The sequence below is a fragment of the Artibeus jamaicensis genome, unplaced genomic scaffold (assembly GCF_021234435.1).
Source record: "Artibeus jamaicensis isolate MK-2021 breed Jamaican fruit bat unplaced genomic scaffold, CSHL_Jam_final contig_196, whole genome shotgun sequence".
Lineage (NCBI taxonomy): Eukaryota > Metazoa > Chordata > Mammalia > Chiroptera > Phyllostomidae > Artibeus > Artibeus jamaicensis.
In genome coordinates this window covers 5212926-5236088 of record NW_026521401.1, presented here as the reverse complement: position 1 = coordinate 5236088, position 23163 = coordinate 5212926, and the positions used below count along the sequence as shown (strand labels likewise).

Here is a 23163-nt window from a genome sequence, read left to right as displayed (position 1 = left end):
TGTTTTGAAATTTTAAACTAAAATCCACGTTTTCAAAACCACAAAAAAAATCACCATAATTTCAAAGGAATACTTCCAATTAAAATTTAACCTAAATGTATGAGGTGCAACTGAACAACTTACCTTATAGGTTTTTTGAGGGGAAACCTGAAACAAAGGGAAAAAAGGGATAAATTTAATTATTTCACTTGTAAGATAGTCCTTAAATTTATGCATTCTACTAATCAGAATAAGGAACTTAAATTTTATGCTAACTTTCCCAAAGCAATTCAACAAACAGGTGAAGTGAGAAGCTGGGTATCATTTTTAGTATCTTAAATACCTTGTAAAATCTTTTTAAAACTGATTTGAGAGAGGTGGGGGAAGGGAGAGGAAGGGAGAAAGCAAGAAAGAGTAGAGAGAGGGAGAGAAACATCAACCTGTCACTCCAATCACTCCTGACCAAGGACTGAACTGTAACCTTGGCATATGGGCACAGTGCTCTAACTGAGTTACTTGGCCAGGACCTACTTTGTTAAAATTTAAACTGCAGGTGTATCTACCCTCAGCTGTTCATGAGTATGAGTTCTTTTTTTAAAATTCCAAATAATAACAACAGCAGCTAAATTTATTGAGGGCTTACTAGATACTAAGCACTACACTAAATTGCTTACATGTATTATCTTCTTCTAAAAAATAACCATGAAGATATTTCCATTTTACAGGTTAAAAAAAAGCAAAGAAAAATATTTCATGATTAATATATTATACTTAGTTTCCCTAGCAAGGAAAACTTCCTCCTTGCCCATCACTTCACCTCTCTCCCTAAAATATCTAGGTGCTGATTACTGCTCTATTTATCTATCCTTTGATCATGATTAAGTCATGGTCCTCAATTATTTATGCTTAGCTTTAATAACAGAAATTTAGAAAAAGTTACCACTGGAATACTATTAGTTATTAAAACTACATTTCTACAGCAGAAAACAAAGGGTACGTTTTTTTTCCTTATTTGGTCCTGTGAGCTTAAAGAACTACATCATTTCCTCCTGGTAGTCTTCCTTATTTTTATAAAGATTTCTTTATTTATTTTTAAGGAAAGAGGAAGGGAGGGAGAAAGAAAGAGAAACATCTACTGGTTGCCTCTCCAATGCCCCCAACTGGGGACCTGGCCCAACGCAGGCCTGTGCCCTAACAGGGAGTGGAACCAAGGACCTCTCACTTTTTAAACCCATGCTCAATGACTGAGCCACATACATGGGGATCCTGGTTGTACCTTTTAACAGCAGTATTACTGGAGGCTTCTTGATAAGAGTTTGATGCTATACATAAACACTAATCTAAGTCTAAAATGTGTTATCACATTTCCTCCCATTCCTCTTTTCATTTCTGATTTTTAAAAAATTATCTAAAATTATTCTAGGTAATAAGAACAGTTTATTACAAGTATCAGTAAAGTCAGGTTTTAATTTTATTTTTTAAAAAGATTTTTATTTATTTTTAAAGAGAGAAGAAGGGAACTTCTGGCCAAGATGGTGGCATAGGTGAAAACACTGTGCCTCCTTGAACAACCAAAATTAAGGACAACAAACATTTAGAAACAAAAACACAACCAGAAGAGACAGAAAATTGAACTATATGTAAGTCCAACAACCATTTAGCCAGAATGGTAAGAGGAACAGAGTCCTCAGCCAGTATAGAGGGATTGAGGCAGCAAGAAACAGCGGTGGCTGCCAGCCCGGGGGCACAAGCAGCGCAGGGAGGAAATGAGCAGAGTGCTCAATACAGCTGGCTGACCGTGGACACACTTTTGTGCACAGATAAATTAGGCAAAAACAGGAATCGAGACAGACCACACAACCCAGGGCCCCAGCAACAGGACATAAATCCTAAAAGCACTGACAGAAAAGGTGCCAGGAGAGGCTCCCAGTCTGACAGGAGAGTTCGTTGGAAAGACCCACAGGGTCCTAGAACACACATAAGCCCACCCACCTGGTAATCAGCACGAGAAGGGTCCAATTAGGGTGTGGAAAGTGGCAGAGGGAACTGAAATCCGAGAGAGAGCTGAACAAGTGCCATTGTCCTCTCTCTGACCCCAGCCACTTGGGTTGCCCCGCCCTGGTGAACACCTAAGGCTCTGCCACTCATATGTAACAGGTGCAACCTGACCAAAAATGGCTCAAACAGAAGAACAGATAAAAGCCCCAGAGCCAATACTTTTAAGTGACCAAGAGATAGCCAACCTATCAGATATACAGTTCAAAACACTGGTGATCAGGATGCTCACAGAACTGGTTGATTTTAGTCACAAATTACATGAAAAAATGAAGGCTACACTAAGTGGTATGTAGGAAAATGAACAGGGAACCAACAGTGATGGGAAGAAAACAGAGACTCAAATCAATGGAGTGGACCAAAAGGAACAAAGGAACAACCAAACAGAAAATAATGAAGAAACGAGAATTCCAAAAAATGAGGAGAGGCTTAGGAACCTCCAGGACATCTTTAAATGTTCCAACATGCAAATTACAGGGGTACCAGAAGGGGAAGAGGAACAGCCACCAGTGGAAAACTTATTTGAACAAATAATAAAGGAGAATTTCCCCAATCTGGCAAAGGAAATAGACTTCCAGAAAGTCCGGGAAGCTCAGAGAGTCCCAAAGAAGGTGGACCCAAAGAGGAACACACCAAGGCACATCATAATTACATTAGCCAAGATTAAAATGAAGGACAGAATCCTACAAGCAGCGAGAGATAAGGGGACAGTCACCTACAAAGGAGTTCCCATCAGACTGTCAGCTGATTTCTCAAGAGACCTTACAGGCAAGAAGGGGCTAGAAAGAAGTACTCCAAGTCATGAAATCCAAAGACCTACATCCAAGATTGCTCTGTCCAGCAAAGCTTTCATTTAGAATGGAAGGACAGATAAAGTGCTTCTCAAGATTAAATTCAAGGAGTTCATCATCACCAAGCCCTTATTATATTATATGAAATGTTAAAGGGACTTGTTTAAGAAATTGAAGATAAAAAATATGAACAGTGAAAGGACAGCAAACTCACAGTTATTAACAACCACACCTAACAAAACCAAACTAAGCAGAAAGCTAGATCGGGAGCAGAGCCACAGAAATGGAGATCACATGGAGGACTAGCAACAGGGGAGTGGGAGGAGGAGAAAGGGGAAGAAAGTACAGAGCATAAGTAGCATAGACGGTGGGAAGAAAACAGACAGGGGGAGGGCAAGAGTAGTGTGGGAAATGTAGAAGCTAAAGAACTTATGACACATGGACATGAACCAAAGTAGGGGAATGTGGGTGGGAGGGTGTGTGCAGGGTGGAGGGAAATGAAGGGGGGAGAATGGGACAACTGTAATGGCATAATCAATAAAATATATTTAAAAAACAGAGGGGAAGGGAAGCAGAAAGACAAGGAGAGAAACATCAATGTGTTGCTGCCCCTCATGCACCTCTAACTGAGGACCTGGCTGGAACCCAGGCCTGTGTCCTGACTGGGAATCAAACCAGCAACTATTTTGGTTCAAAGGCTGGCACTTAATCCACTAAGCCACACCAACCAGGGCTAAAATTAGGTTTTTAAAAAAAGACTATTATTAAAGATAATAAGAAATAAAACATAAAACAATGATAGTGGAATGACTACTTTATTTGCCATGGAAGTACTTTGGTTTAAAAACAGTACAAGTTTAATTACAATTTCCTTTAACTCCTATATAAATACAAATTGATCCTAAGAAAGACCAAGAATTTACAACCTCCCCTAATAAAACATATACTATGTTAACTCACAACACAGTAGGGATAACAAGGGCAGGGGACCCAGGACAAGAGAACACTGCTCTAGAAAATATACTGATTACAAATGATTACCAAATATTCAGAAGTAAAAGTTCCATGGGGTAGGAACATGATTTTTAATTTACAGATGATTATAAGAATTGGCGGGAAAGAATTTCCAACTGAGTTTTTGCAAAGGGTGACACCCATAGTTAGCAAACTTAGTCACTCTGTCTCACAGCCATTATAAAAATTTCTGCCCCCAAACAATGTTGCTTGTGTCAGGGACTGCAACACCCACGGAAATTCTGGTAAAGAAGCTCAGAAGATCCCAGACTAGTGATTGTAAGACAATGTTCTGATCTATTTTCTCTTGCAAGGGAATGGAAAAGGAGGGGAAAAAACAGGATAAAAATGGAATGAGAAAATAAAGAACAAGGACCATCCTACAATGTAACTTGCTTACCATAATTTACTTATTTAACACATTCATAAAGTAAGATAAAAAAACTTTCCTCAAACAAAGTTTTTGGACAGAGAAGGTGGTGGCAAAGTAGGTACAAACCTGCTCATGCACTCAACTGGGACATTTAGCTGATCTTCCAAAAATCAAAGTGAACAGCCACAGAATCTTAACAGATATGAAGTTTGGACTCCCCAGAGGCAGATGTTGCTTCAAATTGAATGATACATGACAGAGTGGGAGTTGTGACTACCAGTAAGCCTGCTGAAAGAAAACACATCAACAAAGAAGCTACCAACAACTAAAGCCCAAGGACAACGAGAGAGCCCACACAAACAGAAGGGCATCCCTACAGCATTCCATGCAAGACCAAAGAGACTGCATCACTAAGTCCCACAGATGTCCTATCACAGAAGTCAACCACACTAAGTCAGGCAGGCAAAGCAGAGCATCCTTAGATGCAGAAACAACAAAAAGTGTCACCTAATACGGGGAAACAAGGAAAGAACCCCTAAATGAAATGAATGGAAGAATTCATTTCCTCCACTAAAAGAGGTAAAAAAATTTGAGGCAAGCAATCTATCAGACACAGAAGTCAAATAAATGCTTATAACAATGCTAAAGAAACTCAGTGACAATACAAGGAACTAAGTGGGAACTACAATAGCATTAAAAATGAAATAGAAACTATAAACAAGAACCAAGAATAAATGAAGAAAACAACTTTTGAAATACAAAATACATGAGAAGGAATTACAAGAGACTGGATGACTGTAAAAAGAAGATAAAAAAGATGAACAGTGAAAGGACAGCAAAACTCACAGTTATTAAGAACCACAACTAAAGCAAAAGCAAACTAAGAGGACAGCTAGATAGATCAGGAGCAGAACCATAGAAATGTAGATCACATGGAGAGTTAGCAACAGGGGAGTGGGAAGAGATGAAGGGGGGAGAAGGTACAGAAAATAAGTAGCATAGATGGTAGGTAGAAAATAGGTAGGGGGGAGGGCAAGGATAGTAGGGGAAATATAGAATCTAAAGAACTTGAGACACGTGGTCATAAACTAAAGGGGGGAATGGTGGGGGAGGGGTGTGCAGGGTGGAGGGGAATGAAGGGGGGGAACAGAACAACTGTAATGGCATAATCAATAAGATATATTTAAAAAAAGAAGTGGAAGAAACAGAGTGAGAGAGAGAGGAATACAAGTACAAAGAAGGTAAATAGCAATGAGTAAGTATCTATCAATAATAACCTTAAATGTAAGTGGATTAAATGCTACAATCAAAAGACATAGGGTATATGAATTGATAAGAGATCATGACCCACATATGCTGCCTATAAGAGATCCCCTCAGAACAAAAGTCCCACACAGACTGAGAGTAAAGGGTTGGAAAAAATCCCAAGCAAATGGACAGGAAAAAAAACCCAGGGTAGCAATACTTATATCATATAAAATGGATGACAAAAACAAAGGCCAAAGGACAAAGAAAGCCATTTCATAATTCTAAAGGGAAGACTCCATCAGGAAGCTATAAAAATTGTAAACATATATGCACCCAACACAGCAGCAATGAAATATATAAAGAAAATCTTGGAGCACTTAAAGAAAGACATAGACGGCAACACACATAGCAGGGGATTTTAGCACCCCATTATCAACAATGGATAGATCTTGCAAACAGAGAATCATCAAGGACATTGTGGTACTTAAGGACACCCTAGATCAAATGGGCTTAACTGGTATACCATATTTTTTGGACTATAAGACACACTCCACCCCCAAAATTGGAAGAAAAATGGGGGGTGCATCTTATAGCCCAAATGTACATTTACATTTACACTGGTGTAATACTATGTCATTTATGTGTTTAAATATTTTACCAAATATTTTGCTTCAAATTTTTTTCCTATTTTCCTCCTCTGAAACCTATGTGTATCTTATGATCCGAAAATATGGTAAATAGAAGCTTTCAAATACAATATTTGCAATAGCTTGCAATATTTTGCAAGAAGCAAAATATACATTCTTTTCAAATGCTCACAGAGCATCTTCAAAGATGGACCCCATGGCAGGACACAAAATAAACCTCAACAAATTCAGTAAATACCAAATTATATCAAGCATTTTCTAGGATAACAATGGTTTGAAACTACAAAGCAACTTCAAGAAAAAAACCCTCAGAAACTATCAAATACATGGAGAAAGAGTAACGTGCCACTGAACAATGAATGGGTAAACAATGAGATCAAGGAAAAAATCAAAATTTTCTAGAAACAAATAAAAATGAACACACAAAACCCCCAAAACCTACGGGACACAGCAAAGGCACACCTGAGAAGTTCATAGCAACACAGGCCTACTTAAAAATGGTAGAATTGAGTGCGGGCCTGTGAACCAGACAATCACGGTTCGATTCCCAGTCAGGGCACATACCGGGGTTGCAGGCCGGTTCCCTGCAGGCCAGTTCCCAGCAGGGGATGCATGAAAGGCAACCATACATTGATGTTTCTCTTTCTCTCTCCTTCCCTTCCCCTCTAAAGATAAATAAATAAAATCTTTAAAAAATATTTTAAAAAATGGTAGAAAATTTTCAAATAAATGACCTGACCCTACATCTACAAAAACTAGGGGAACAACAACAAACAAAACCCAGAGAGAGGACAAGGAAGAAAATAATCAAAATCAGAACAGAATTAAATGTCACAGAGACTAAAAGAACAATTCAAAGATACAATAAATCCACGAGCTGGTTCTCTGAAAATATAAATGAATTCAACAACACTTTAATGACACTCATTAAGAAAAAGGAGACTTCCGCCAAGATGGAGGCATAGGTGGATGTGCCGTGCCTTCTCCCACAACCAAGATTAGAGAAAACTAAATATTAGCAACAGAAAACACAGCCAGAACACGGAAAATTGAACTTTTCAGAAGTCCGTTAACAACAAATTCTTCAGCCTGACCGGTAAGGGGCGAAACCAGTGGCTGGCCGAGCAGGGTTGCACAGGAGGACTCGGCCAGACACACTCAGGCCCGCTGAATCCAGATGCAGGGTCAGACCTAGTGAGCGACCCAGCGAGCAACCAGGCGAGCGACCTCGGGGGAGACAGCCGGCCGGGGCTGCGTGTTGACTGAGGTCGCGCATTTGTGCGAGGGTGGACAGGCGAGGAAGTGGGCGGTTGGACCAGGCCGGCAGGTCCCCACGGCAAGCGGCAGTGGAGGGCGCCGCCATTTCCCTGCTCTGACCCCACCTCCACATACAGCGTCATAACCCAGCGACTCTGAGTGGCCCGGCCCAGGTGAACTACATAAGGCACTGCTCCTCCGCACCCAGCTGTGAGAAGCGGCAGAGGGGGTTGCCATTTCCCCGCTCTGGCCACGCCCCCACATACAGCAGCACAACCCAGTGACCTGGGAATCCAAGGCACCACTTCTCACACTTAAAGGGCCCGAACAAACCAAGAATGACGCAGGAGGATCTCAGAGCCCCAGAAATAAATCTAAGCGATGAAGAAATAGCAAAACTCACAGACGCACAGTTTAAAAAATTGGTGATCAGGATCCTCACAGAACTGGTTGATTATAGCCACAAATTAGACAAATATATGAAGGCGAAACTCATTGAAATGAATGGAATTGCACAGGACACCAATAGCAATGAAAAGGAAACTGGGACTCAAATCAATGGAGTGGACCAGAAGAAAGCAAATAATGGCCAAACAGAAAAGAGTCAAGAAGCAAGAATTCAAAGAAATGAGGAGAGTCTTAGGAACCTCCAGGACATCTTTAAACGTTCCAACATCCGAATTATAGGGGTACCAGAAGGGGGAAAGGCACAGCCACCAGTGGAAAACTTATTTGAACAAATAATAAAGGAGAATTTCCCCAATCTGGCAAAGGAAATAGACTTCCAGGAAATCCAGGAAGCTCAGAGAGTCCCAAAGAAGTTGGACCCAAGAAGGAACACACCAAGGCACATCGTAATTACATTAGCCAAGATTAAAATGAAGGAGAGAATCCTAGAAGCAGCAAGAGCTAAGGGGACAGTCACCTACAAAGGAGTCCCCATTAGACTGTCAGCGGATTTCTCAAAAGAGACCTTACAGGCAAGAAGGGGCTGGAAAGAGGTATTCCAAGTCATGAAATCTAAAGACCTACAACCAAGATTGCTCTATCCAGCAAAACTTTCATTTAAAATGGAAGGACAGATAAGGTGCTTCTCAGATAAGATCAAATTCAAGGAGTTCATCATCACCAAGCCCTTATTATATGAAATGTTAAAGGGACTTATCTAAGAAAAAGAAGTTAAAGAAACATGAACAGTGAAAGGACAACAAACTCACAGTTATTAACAACCACACCTAAAACGAAAGCAAACTAAAAGGACAGCTAGATCAGGAGTGGAAACATAGAAATGAAGATCTCAAGGAGGGTTAGCAACAGGGGAGTGGGAGGAGGAGAAGGGGGGAGAAGGTACAGAAAATAAGTAGCATAGACAGTAGATAGAAAATAGATGGGGGGGCAAGAATAGCATGGGAAATATAGAATCTAAAGGACTTGAGACACATGGTCATAAACTAAAGGGGGGGTGATGGTGGGGATGGGGGGTAGGGTGGAGGGGAATAAAGGGGGAATAGAACAACTGTAACAGCATAATCAATAAAAAAAAAAAGTAAATAGTTAAAAAAAAAAAGAAAAAGAAAAAGAGAGATGACCCAAGTAAATAAAATCAGAAATGAAAGAGGTAAAATTACAACCAATATCACAGAAATACAATGGATCATAAGAATCTACTATGAACAAGTATATGCCCAAAATTTGAAAACCAGGCGGAAATAGACTAATTTCTAGAAACATATAATCCTCCAAAACTGAGTAAAAAAGAAGTAGAATCTCTGAGTATATCGATATCAGCTAGTGAAATTGAAGCAGTATTCAAAACACTCCCTGCACACAAAAGCCCTGAGCTGAACGGAGTCACAGGAGAATTTTACCTAACATTTAGAAAAGAGCTAATTCTGATTCTTCTCAAACCACACTAAAATCCCCAAGAAGAGGGATGACTCCCAAACTCTTTTTTGAGACCAGTATTATCTTAATTTCAAAACCAAATAAAGATACAACAACAAAAAACTACAGATCAATATTGCTGATGAACACAGATGCTAAAATCCTCAGCAAAGTATTGGTGAAACGCACCCAACACTACATTAAAAAGATCATAAACCCATGATCAAGTGGGATGCATCCCAGGGATGAAAGGATGGTACAATATATGCAAATCAATAAATGTAATACACCACCACATGAACAACATGAAAGACAAAATCACATAATCATATCAACAGATGCTGAAAAAGCATTTGATAAAGTAAGCACTCATTTATGATAAAAATACTTAGCAAAGTGGGAATAGAGAAAACATATTTCAACACAATAAAGGCCATATTCGGGAAACCTACAGACAACATCATACTCAGCAGGCAAAAACTAAAACATTCCCACTAAGATCAGGAACAAGACAACGAAGCCTGCTTTCACCACTTCTATTCAACATAGTACTGGAAGTTCTAGCCATAGCAATCAGACAAGATAAAAAAATAAAAGGCATCCAAATTGGAAAGGAGGAAGTAAAACTGTCACTGGTTACAAATGACATGATAGTGTACACAGAACAACCTATAGTCTCTACTAAAAAACTACTTCAACCTAATAATAGAATTTAGCAAAGTATCAGGATACAAAGTCAATATTCAGAAATCAAAGGCATTTTGGTACACCAACAATGATATATCAGAAAAAAAAAAAACCATTTACGATAGCAATGGGAAAAATAAAGTACTTAGGAATAAGTTTAACCAAGGAGGAAAAAGACCTGTACTCAGAAAACCAGACAACACTAAAGAAATAAATTAAGGAAGACACAAATAAATGGAAGCATATACTGTGTTCATGGATTGGAAGAATTAATATCATTAATATGTGCACACTACCCAAAGCAATCTGTAGATTCAATGCAATCCCTATCAAAATACCAGTAAGTATATCACAGACATAGAACAAATATTTCAAAAATTTATATGGAACAATAAATAACCCAGAATAGCCTAATAAATTTTGAGAAAGAAGAACAAAGTAGGAGGGATCACAATACCTGATATCAAACTGTATTACAAGGCCACTGTAATCAAATCAGCCTGGTTCTGGTGTAAGAATAGACAGACAGACCAATGGAACAGAATAAAGAGCCTAGAAATAAACTCATGTCAATACGTCAGTTAATATTTGACAAAGGGGGCAGGAACATAAAATGGAGTAAAAATAGCCTCTTCTATAAATGGAGTTGGGAGTTTGGGCAGATACATGCAATAAAATGAAACTCGACCACTAACTTATACCATACACCAAAATAAACTCAAGATGGCAAACAGACTTGGATGCAATCTGTGACAGCATAAAAGTCCTAGTGAAAAAAACATAGGCAGGAAATTTTCAGATATCCCACTCAGCAATATTTTCAATGATACATCCCCTAGGGCAAGGGATATAAAGAAAAGAATACACAAATGGGATTACATCAAACTAAAAAGCTTCTGCACAGCTAAAGAAAACATTACTAAAATGGAAAGGGAACCAACTGGATGAGAAAACACATTTGCCAATGATACCCAAGACATGGGTTTGATTTCCAAAATATATAAAGAACTCATACAACCGAATACCAGGAAGACAAACAATCCAATTAAAAAACAGGCAAAGGACCTAAACACACACTTTCTAAGGAGAATATACAGAGAGCCCACAGATATATATATATATATGAAAGGACGCTCAACATCACTAGCCATCAGAGAGTTGCAAACTAAAACCACAATGAGATACCACTTCACACTGGTGAGAATGGCCATCATAAACAAATTAACAAACAACAAGTGATGGAGCCAATGTGGAGAAAACAGAACCCTAGTGCACTGATGGTGGGAATGCAGACTGGTGAAGCCACTGTGGAAAACAGTGTGGAATTTCTTCAAAAAACTAAAGCTGAAACTGCCTTTTGATCCAGCCACTCCACTGCTGGGATTATACCCTAAGAATCTTAAATTACCAATTCAAAAGAACTTATGCACCCCAATGTTCACAGCAGCGTTATTTACAGCAGCCAAAAGCTGGAAACAGCCTAAACGCGCATCAGTAAATAAGTGGATCAAAAACTGTGGTACATTTACACAATGGAATACTACCCGGCAGGAAGAAAGGAAGAACTCCTACTCTTCCCAACAGCATGGATGGATCTAAATAACATTATCCTAAGTGAAATAAACCAGGCAGTGAAAGACAAATATTTTGTGATCTCACCTATAAGTGTAACCTAATCAAGAAAACAAACAAATGAGCAAAATAGGACCAGAGACTTGGAAATAAAGAACAATTAGACAATGAGCAGAAGGGAGGGGAGAGGGGAATAACTAGGAAAAGAAGGGGGCAGGGCAAGCAAAAGAACATAAATAGAAGACTCACGGACATGGAAAATGAGCGAGTGCATTGACTGTGGGAGTGGAGCTGGTGGGGTGGGGTGAGCAATAGAAAAAGAGGGAATAATTTTTTTAATCACAATACTTTTTCTCTACTAAATTTCACTTTAATGTACTGGTATACAAGCATATATTTTGTTAATATATATATGTAGCTGCACATATACATAACTAACCATGTCAAGGGCCTTCCTGGCTATTTCACTTGTTCCCTCTGTTCCAGCTAAGAAAATCAAAGTAAACAAAACAAACAAATTCACACAGAGAACAAGCAGATCACCACTAGATGGGAGAGGTGGTTGGGGAAATGGGTGAAAAGGTGAAAGAAATTAAGACATACAAAGTATCAGTTATAGAAATAGTCACCACCCTTGGCTGGTATAGCTCAGTGCATTGAACATAGACCTGCAAATGAAAGGGTTGATGGTTTGATTCCCAGTCAGGGCACATGCCTGGGTTGCAGGCCAGGTCTCCAATACAGGGCACATGAGAGACAACCACACACTGATGTTTCTCTCCCTCTGTTTCTCCCTCCCCTCCCTTCACTCTAAAAATAAATAAATATTTTTTAAAAATTAAAATAATTGTTGAATAAGTGAATAAGCAAAGTTTATTTTTAAAAAATAGTCACCAGTAGTAAAGTACAGCATTGGATGCATAGTTAAAAGTATTGTAATAATTATGTATATTGGAAGAGGGGTACTAGATTTACTTGGGTAGTACTTTTGAAAGGTATATAAATGTCTAATCACGATGTTAGTCACCTAAAACTAATATAATATTGTATGTCAACAGTAGTTGACAATTAAAATTTAAAAAAACATTACAAAAAAACACTTTTTCATTACAAATACTTTTTATGGGGTATGTATACAATGAACACTGTAATGAAATTTTTTGCTTCAAGAGTAGACAGCTATCTCTTTACAAATGCTTTGATTCTGGCATCAAATCTTAACAATTCCTCCCAGCTATTCCCTTATAAGACCAAATCTGAATATCCCAAACTTTCAAACCACCACAAAGAAAAGAGACCTCTGATTTCTTGGACCTCTGATTTCTTGGGAAAAGGTGGTAAATTAGTTATATTCATGTCTTCTTAACTTTGTTTACAAGATTTTTTTCTTGACCCAAAGCCAATGGATTAGAATTGGAGTATACTTTTGTAAGTAACAATGACTCACCACAGCACTGAATTTGGAATGGGAATCACTACTTTAAAAAATTCAGTTCACTTAAATTTCACTGACAGGCAGTTCTATCTTCTCTTTAGATGCTAAAAAGGTGAGTTACCCTAACATAGTTAATGCATAAGGCTTTTTGACAGTACTAATGTCTAAATAAATCTGTTACTGATATATTTATAGTATTTTCAAGACAATTCCTCTGCCAAAGGATTGAGGAATAAGATTATCTTTCCCAAAATATAAAGTTTTATATAAAGCAATGGTTCTCTATTTTTTAATACTAAGAAATGTCTTTACTTTATTCCCAAAGAAATACATGTACAAAATTTAAAAAATAAAATATAAAAGCCAGCCATATTATCAATAACCAGCAGTTTTATGATTATTTCCTCCATCTTTTAAGTATAGATTTCTGTATTTGTATAAAGTAGAAACATAGTGTATATACTTAATAAAAACAAGCAAATTGGACATATTGTTTAATAATTTTAACTTTATAAAATATAATTTATAATTCAACATAATTTTACATCATTAAATATTTCACTACAGCACTAATTTTAAATTGTGCTTCATAGAATTGTCAGAGTTCAAAAGAAGTACCCTGAGCAAAAGTGAGTAGTAGGTGGGAGCTCTAGCCTCCTCATATACCAGAGGTGCTCAGCTTTTATGTTATATATTGAACTTACAAATAAGATGAAGATTTGAAAAAAAGAGCTCTAAATAATGCTTGATAGCTGCAAAGTGCTTCGTGATAGGGCTACTTAATTAATTTACCCAATTCTCTTTCATAAATATTTAGGCCAGGTACCATTTTTCAGTATATCATGAAGGAGCACTCATGATGAATAAATAAACCCTTATATTCCATAGATGTGAATGTGAATACTAAGAAATTCAAACTCAGTCTATATTTACAGTTAACAATGAATTTGGTTCCAAACATCAAATATTTCAAGTGCACCTAATATGTGGAGAACACTACACAAAGTTTATAATGCTGATACATCCTGTGCTCACCAAGCATAAATTCCACATTATCTTGGGTTTAGGTTGTATTTGGGAAAAATAAATAAAATGAAGACAAACTAGCAAAAAATGAAAGGAGGGGGCTGTTAAATTGTTTTTTCTAACTCTAGATGTCTGAAACTAGTAGTTTGGTTTTTCTTTTAAGATTTTATTTTTAGACAGAGGAGAAGGGAGGGAGAAACAGAGGGAGAGAAGCATCAATGTGTGGTTGCCTCTTCTGCCCCTCGCAGTAGGGAACCTGGCCTGCAACCTAGATATGTGCCCTAAATGGGAATCCAACCTGTGGCCCTTTGGTTCACAGGCTGGCCCTCAATCCACTGAGCCACTCTAGCCAGGGCTGAAACTTACAGATTTTTTTTTTTAAGCATAGCATGACTAAGAGGCAACTTAGAACTATAGTTTGGTCATTTAATCTCTGCCCAGCCCTGCTCTAACACAAGTATTTGGACTTTTCCAACAGTTGATACCAATATTTTCTCACAGAAGCAGAACAGTATTTACAGGCCAGAGAAGAAAAACAGGTTTTCCCCCAGCAGCTATGCTCAATGTAGCCTTTGTACTGCTCTACTGCTAAGGGCAGGAAGACCCTGCTATATAAAACTATTTAGTTCTTAAAACAAATTCTACCCTGGGGTATAGGTGTGTATGTATTCATATTATCCATTTAGGGAACCCAACTGTTTTCTATCAGTGTTCGACCCAAAATTTAAATGGGCTCATTGTCAGAAAAAAGGTTTCTGAATTCTTGTGGGGGAAAAAAAAACATTCTGCTGAACTTGTACCCAAAGAAGAGGTGAACAGGCTAAAAATAAATGTAAATTATAGTGGTAAAGAATAACAGTAAGCTGTTCCTGGTATTGGACTGCTGAAAAATACTCATTTGAGAAGAATGGCTAGTTGAGGAATGCTCAGTATCTTGCAGTTACACTTGGTAGTCGAAAATTATGCTAAGCAGAGAGATCCAAGATGGCTACAGAGGAGCTGGAAGCTCTGTCCACTTGCTCCCCAAAGCTGGAACAGTCTTGCAGCTGAACCACAGAGCAATTAACTCGAAAATCCAGCTGAGAGTGAGTGGGAGCGTGTGTGAGTGTTATACTAACAGGGCACAGCCAGGAGGGGCACCCCAAAAAAGAATTTGGAATGGGGTCCAGAGCTCAGGGTGTCCAGGAAACATTAAGATGTCCTCATCCCACCCCCCCAGGGGGAAGGGACAAATGGAGCAGGGCCACTGAGAGCTGTTTTGCATAGCAACAGTTTCGCAGCTAACCTCTGAAATGGTCATTTAACATATCTATAACCTTTAACTGGTTTCATGTTATATAGCTGTGGCCATGCTCTGAGCCAGGGGGATGGAAGTGACTTGCACCCAAGATGTAACTAGGGGGCAGGTCCCCTGACTTACAGCACCTGTGCGAGAGCTTAGAGTTGATTGGCTCCACGCCATGGGGCCATATCTGCCCAGACTAATGATGGCAGCCCAGTAAACTTGTAATAATACAGAAATCCTGGCAGGTGTAGCTGATTGTGGGAGGAGTCGGAAATGGGGCTGCAAAGGAGGATTGGCGTGGGGATTTAAACCCAGACACAGCAGCCATTAGGAGGGGGAGCCACATGGTTTCAGCAGAGTAAGGATCCCCTCTTGGCGAGGTGAAGGGGAGAGCCATGTGATCTGGGCAGAGTTAGGACCCCCTCTTGCCCAGGTGGAAAGGAGAGCCACATGGCTTTGCCAGAGTGGGGACCCCTGCAGCCAGATGAAGAAGAAAGCCACACGCTTTTCAGAGTGCTGACCCCTGCAGCTTTGGTAGAAGAGGCCCATGTGGCTTTGGGGGTGCTCCCTTTGGCCACATGGCCTGGGAAGCAGGAGAGACTTTGACTGGAAAAATGGGTACAAAGAACTCTTGCCAGTAGACTGTGAGAAGGTACCACATGACTTTGGATTAATTTGAGATCCTGCCTGGACGGTGACACAGCTGACAGTGCCAGCGGCCTGAAACACAGACATGTGCTTCTTTTCCTGGGATACGGTACCCCGAATTAGGGCGGGGGGGGGGGGGGGAGAAAGTGCTGTGGTATTTGTGGTTATCTTAAAGGACTTTGATATTTTAATGGGGACATTGGGTCACTACTTTCAGTCCGTACAGATTTAAATAAAGCTTTCCTTTCCTTTTCACAAATCTCTGGCATTGAGAGATGTCTTTCCAATTGGCGGTGGACAGACGAGCCCAGTAGGTATTAGTATACCGTCCTTGGGAAGGGCCCCTGTTTTCTGAAGCAGTTTTTGGCATCCCTTGGTGGGCCAAATACCGCCCCCCTCGGACCTCTGTTCAGTAACATTATAGGGACAAGTATGTGGGGCATGTGAAAGAGTGAGCAAGAGTCTGCCTGCCTGCAAGGCACTTCAGAGCAGGTAGCCTGGGCTCTCCTAGCAGAGCAGCTGTTGCCACTACCCAATCCAGCACTTCTGGCTGCACAGATTTAGGGTGGGAGCCATTTTGAAGAATTTAAAATATCCTTGGGAACAAGCCTCTGGAGTGTCCAGACCTTGGTGCCCAGACTTGACTCTGTGTCCTCTGTCCTAGGCAGAGCCACGTGGTCAGTGGTCGCCACAAACCAGGATCCAGAGACTGTGGTTCTTACTGGAGAAGGGGCTGTTGCCTCCCTAACTTGGGGTGCTATTGGAACCGCAAACAGGACAAAATCTGACTCAGAAGGCTGAGGATCGATTCACGAACTGAGAAGACCAGGGGTGGAAAAAGATAGCTGGGGCAATGCTGACTATAGAAACTGCATGGTGGGATAAGGTTGAGAAACACTGGGGAGAGCAGAGAGAACACCCTGCCTCCCCACCCCCATGTTATAGTATAGCTGTGGGACTTTTCTCAGAGCCATGTGAGAGAGATCCAGAGAGAAACTTTATCTAAAACTGTCAGAGGCTCTGACAGACTGTGGCAAACCCTGACTGAGAGGCCTGTGCTTTGTAACAGCAGGAGGAGCACGTGGAGAACAGGATCTCCCAGGGCTCAGTGCTGTGGGGCAGGGGGCGCCACAGAGAAACTCTTTTAAAAGAGGAGCTAAGTGGAGATTCCACTTAGGAAATGTCAGATGGTGTCCTAGTCTAGCCCTTAGGAAGGACCCTGTTGCTCACATGTGTGTGTGTGCATGTGCAGCAGCTCTCCCAACAAAGAACTCAAGAGTGACAGAGTCACCCTGAAGGGACTGTGGTACTCAACCCAGCACAGCTGGTGAGCAGGGGACTCTGCAGAGTGCACAGTTTGGTGGAGTCTTCTATGAGAGCGGCAGGCTAAGGACTAGATGTCCAGGAGCTGGATACCTGAGATTTAAGAGCCAAGTTGGCATGGGCAACCCTCACTTGCAGGCTCTGCAAACCAGTGAAGCCAGGCTCAGGAGCCCTCTGCTGGGAACATGTCCACAAGGAAAAGAAGGTAAAGCTCTGGGCGGGCACTTTCTTCCAGACACCATGAGCTACACTGTTCCTCAGGCCCTGATCCACTGAAACCAGCAAAGCAGAGAAATTAGACACAGGTACAAGGGGTGTACACAGCCACGCCCAGCCTCAGCACCCAGACAGAGCAGGTCTGCACCAAGCAGGAAAAAGCTGCCCCTTTTACACAGATTAGCCCCTCATAGGAAACAGATTATTTGCCAGAAACCATACATTTTTGGAAAGATTATGGGACAGACTAATACACACAGCAAGGGGGCAGGGAAACACTCCTCCCATCTTCCTTGGAGACCGAACAGTGCCCCGCTGAGGGTAACCCAGGGTTCCCACCCTCCCAATTGCACCAGAGGCAACCTCTGGAGTCAGGTGGAGAAGGTACAACCACTCCTGGGTCCTGGGCTGATGAAAAGCAAGCAGGGCAGAACAGGGTATACCAACCAAATATGAAGGAGACAGCCACAGACTGTGGATCACTTGTTGTCTCAAGCTGCCTAAGACTAGACTAGGACACCATCTCACATTACATGGGGTGGATCCAGAAAGAGAAGGCAGTGGTAAACAATGGATTCTGTTGATATGAATTCCACCACTGTTTTCTTCATTATTTGCATTATTCTCTCCTGTATAGCTTCCTAACATTCATTACTTTTCCTTCAAGTTTGTACCTATTATTTCATTAGGATTTTTGTTGGGAACTGCTCTGCCTGGTTTCAGGAATTGTAACTGCCCCCCATGGCTAAGGCTGACCTCCGGAATGTGAGTGACCTCCGGAATGTGAGCCACTAAGGAGACAAAGCTTGTCTCTGGCAGCAAGCACTGCTTCTGCTTTTTCCCCTGCCCCCAGTGCTTGATCAGTTAGTCAATGACGGGTAATACCCCTCAGAGAGGGGGCAACCTAAGACAGACACAATCACTTGGGAGGCCATCATGGAAAGACTTTGGAAGGCTGCAACAAAGAGGGAGTGATGGACCCTCACCCCCCTGCCCCGCTATTCTGACATAGCCTGAGTCCCCATGTTCTCTGGGAGAAGCACTTCCTGGCTCTAATTCACTTAAGCCTGAAAACCTATGATGGGGAGGCAGTACAGCCCCTTGCCAGCTAGAGCGGGATCAGGGGTGATGGGGCATAAGAAAGAGTTCCTAAAGTCCTATGAAGCCTGCTTTGCTAAGAGTGCTTTCATTCATATGATAAGGGTCTGAGCAGGAAATGAGCATGTCTCCCAAAGTTTTTGCAACCCCCTTACCTGACAGACACTGACTCAGACTAAGCCCTCAGATTTCTTTGAAATGTTATCTACTGTTTGATCCTTGCTGCCTGTATTCCTGTGTATTACAACCCAATAAAAGCTGTTGAGAAAGGGGCTCTTGGCCTTTCTCCTCTGAAAGATTGGCCACCTCTCCTCCCCAAGCAGATCATGTCTTGGTAGTTTCACTTTCATCTGTGGCAGACAGGGGGACTTTGCGAGCAAAGTTGCCCCCACAGATTTTTATTTTAGTTTATTTCACATCTCATATTTTGTTCCTCCCTTCTCTTACTCCATTTTACCTTCTTCCTTCCTCTTATTTTTGTTTTAAATATTTATTTCTTTTGCTACAACTTGTTTCTATTCCATACTCTTCCTATTTACCCCCTCCAGCCTCTCAAAACCACTTATCTCATTATTAGTCATCTCACATTCTTTTCCTCATTCTTAAAATATCCTTAATCTCTCTTAACTTTTCTCAGTTTTTGTTCATTGGTTGTTGACATGATGGTTATTACTGCATTTCTTCAAATTTATTCCAAGATCTTCATTATTTTTGTATTTCAAATTTCACTGTACCCTCTCCTACTCCATTTTGCCTTCCTCCTGACCTTGTTTTTTGTTTTACATTTTACTTTTTAGGGAAAAAGTCTCAGCTTGGTTTTCATTCCTCACTCTTAGTATTCCTCTATCCTCTATCCTCTCAAAATCACTTCTCTTTCTTCTAGACATCTCATAAGCTTTTTTCATCCTTATTTTTCCTTCTTTGTTCCCATTCCACCAGTATTAATCTTTGTTCATTTGTTGTTGATACTCCCTTAGTGGACCTTTTCTTCCAATATGGTTCCTACTTTTTTCACTATTATTTCAGATTTGTTTATAAACCTCAGACTATACTCTTCTTATTCCATTCTGTCTTCTTCCCCACCTTTTTAAAATTACAATATAAATTCTATTTTCTTTCTTCACCTTGTTTTTATTCCTGAGTCATATTATTTCTCCTCACTCTCTCCTCACTATCGTCGCAAAATCATTTTCCTTTCAGTTAATCACTCATATTCATTTTTCCTTTATTATAACAAGTCAATCTTTTAACACCTTTATTAATATTTGCTCATTTGCTGTTGATAGTGTGGATTTGGGTGGCAGTAATTACTGCATGTGTGTGTGAGGGGGTTTTATGTCTGGCTGTTTTGTTCTGTCAGCATATGTACAACAGTATACAATATGTGGTGGGCTATGTGAATCTCAGACAGTTGGAAGGAAGGAACCATCACATTAATGACAAAACAACAAACAAAACTCAATTCCAACCAGAAAGCCCACATAAATGGCATAAAGGGCATCCCAAGAACATCCAGCTCAGGAAATCAAGAAGATTGCACCACTGAGTCCCACAGGTCTCCTACCACAGAATGTCATCCCATGAAGACAGGGAGTCAAAGCAGACGAACCTAATATGCAGAAACAAACAAGAGGAGTCACCCAAAATGTGAAGATACAAAAAAAAAAAAAAAAAAGCCTACTCAAAAGGAAAGGAGGCTTCCCCATAAAGAGTGCTAAATGAAATTGAGGCAAGAAATCTATCAGACATTGAATTCAAAATAATGATTATAAGAATACACAAGGAGCACAGTAAGAACTACAAGGAAACCTACGGAAGCTACAGCAACTTACTGGGAACTACATCAGCATGATAAAGGACACAGAAACTATCAATAAGAGCCAGGAGGAAATGAAGAATACAATATCTGAAATGAAGAATAGATAAAGTGCAGAACTGAATCAGTGAGCTGGAGGACATGGTAAAAAAAAAAAAAAACCAGAGCAACAAACCAAAACAAAAAAAGACTCAAAAAGAATGAAGAGAGTTTAAGGGAGTTGTAGGACAATATGAAAGATAACAATATTCGTATCACAGGGATACGAGAAAAATAAGAGGATCAAGGGGCAGAAGACCTGTTTGGAAAAGTAATGACAGAAAACTTCTCTAACTTGATGAGGGAAAAAGTCACACAAGTCCAGGAAGCATAGAGGATTCCAATCCAGATGAACCCCAAAAGACGCACTCAAAGATACATCATGAATAAAATGGCAAAATTTAAGACAAAGAATCTTAAGGCAGCAAAGGAGAACCAGCTAGTAACACACAAGAGAGCTCTGATGAGGCTATCAGTTGATTTCTAAACAAAAACACCACAAGCTAGAAGGGATGGCAGAATGTATTCCAAGTAATGAAAATCAAAGGCCAAAAACCAAGACTACGCTACCTGAAAAGGCTCTCAATTACCATATTTTTTGGACCATACAACACACCTAGGTTTTAGAGGCGGAAAATATGAAAAAAGTTTTGAAGCAAAAAATGTGGTAAAATATTTAATAACATAAACAACATATTTCACCAATGTAAATGTAAACAGAATTCAACAGTAGCATTAACAACCATTACTCTTCCCAAATTGGGGAGGAGGGTATGTCTTATAGTTTGAAAAATTTGGTAAAATAAAGGTGACATAAGGAATCTCTCAGACAATAAAAGGCTAAAAGAATACAGATCCACTAAACCAGCACTGCAAGATATGATAATGGGAATACTGTAGAGAAGATATACAAAAAGTGTGAGAGAGAGGGGAACACAGGTACAAAGGGAAGTAATGGCAATGATTAGTATCTATCAATAATCTTAAAGGTAAATGGAATAAATGTTCTGATCAAAAGACTTAGGTTAGCTAAATGGATAAGTATATAGGACCCATATATATGCTGTCCACAAGAGAACCACAATAGAACAAAAGATCTACACAAACTGAAACTGAAGAAATGAAAAAAATATTCCAAGCAAACAGAAATGAATAAAGAAAAAAAAAGGACACAGTAGTAATACTTACATCAAACAAAACAGACCACAAAACAAAGGCTATAAAAAAAGACAAAGAAGGTCACTATATAACACTTAAGGCAGTAGTTCATCAAAAAAATATAACCCTTGTAAACATATATACATCCAATATAGGAGCACCTAAATATATAAGGAAAATCTTAGAGGATTTCAAGAAAAATACAACAGCAATGCATTCATGTAGGGTATTTTAACACCTCATTGTCAACAATGGGTAGATCTTCCAAGAAAAGAAACAATAAGGATACTGTGGCACTGAACAACACTATAGCTCAAATGGAGTAATTGATATATACAGAACATTTCTCATCAAAGCAGTAAAATATAAATTATTTCCAAATGCACACAGAACATTTTTGAAGATAAACCACATGGCAAGAAACAAAACAAGTTTCAACATATTCAAGAAAAGTGAAATCCTATCAGTCATCTCAGGTAAGAATGGCTTGGAACTAGAAACCAACCTCAAGGAAAAAACTCAAAAACTTTCAAATACATGAAAACAGAATAACATGTCATTAAATAATGAATGGGTTAACAAAAAGAATGAAGAAGAAATCAAAAAGTTTCTAGAAACCAAAGGAAATGAACACTGAATAGCCCAAAATCTATGCTACAGAGCATAGGCAGTCTTAATAGGTAAGTTCATAGCAATATGGCCCATCTAAAAAAGATAGAAAAATTTCAAATAAAAAACCTAATGCCATATCTAAAGGAGGAATAACAACAAAGCCCAGAGCGAGTAGAAGGAAGGAAATAATCAAGATCAGAGCAGATTTTTTAAATTTTATTTGATTTTATTGATTATGCCATTACACAGTTGTTCTATTCCCCCTTTCATTCCCCTCCACCCTGCACACCCATGCCCCCACCATTTCCCCCTTTAGTTTATGACCATGTGTCTCAAGTTCTTTAGATTCTATATTTCCCATACTACTCTTGCCCCCCCATCTATTTTATACCTACCATCTATGCTACTTATTTTCTGTACCTTCTCCCCACTTCTCCTCCTCCCACTCCCCTGTTGCTAACCCTCCATGAGATCTTCATTTCTATCTTTCTGTTCCTGATCTAGCTGTCCTCTTAGTTTGCTTTTGTTTTAGGTGTGGTTGTTAATAACTGTGAGTTTGCTGTCCTTTCACTGTTCATATTTTTTATCTGTTTCTTAGATAAGTCCCTTTAACATTTCATATAAGGGCTTGGTGATGATGAACTCCTTGAATTTAATCTTGAGAGGCACTTTATCTGTCCTTCCATTCTAAATGAAAGCTTTGCCGGATAGAGCAATCTTGGTTGTAGGTCTTTGGATTTCATGACTTGGAGTACTTCTTTCTAGCCCCTTCTTGCCTGTAAGGTCTCTTGAGAAATCAGCTGACAGTCTGATGGGAACTCCTTCGTAGGTGACTGTTCTCTTCTCTCTTGCTGCTTCTAGGATTCTGTCCTTCATTTTCATCTTGGCTAATGTAATGATGATGTGCCTTGGTATGTTCCTTCTTGGGTCCAACTTCTTTGGGACTCTCTGAGCTTCCTGGATTTCCTGGAAGTCTATTTCCTTTGCCAGATTGGGGAAG

The 23163-nt window shown here is 39.8% G+C and overlaps 1 protein-coding gene across 5 annotated transcripts in view; it reads right to left on the bottom strand.

The window, feature by feature from the left end:
• The window catches only part of ARHGEF12 (Rho guanine nucleotide exchange factor 12), a 247618-nt gene that overhangs the window by 157701 nt on the left and 66754 nt on the right, over positions 1-23163 (bottom strand). For all 5 annotated transcript variants that reach the window (XM_037153636.2, XM_053672626.1, XM_037153638.2 and 2 more), the window contains exon 2: positions 124-147. In XM_037153636.2, coding sequence (XP_037009531.2) covers positions 124-147 — 24 coding nt within the window. The remainder of the gene's footprint in view (positions 1-123; positions 148-23163) is intronic.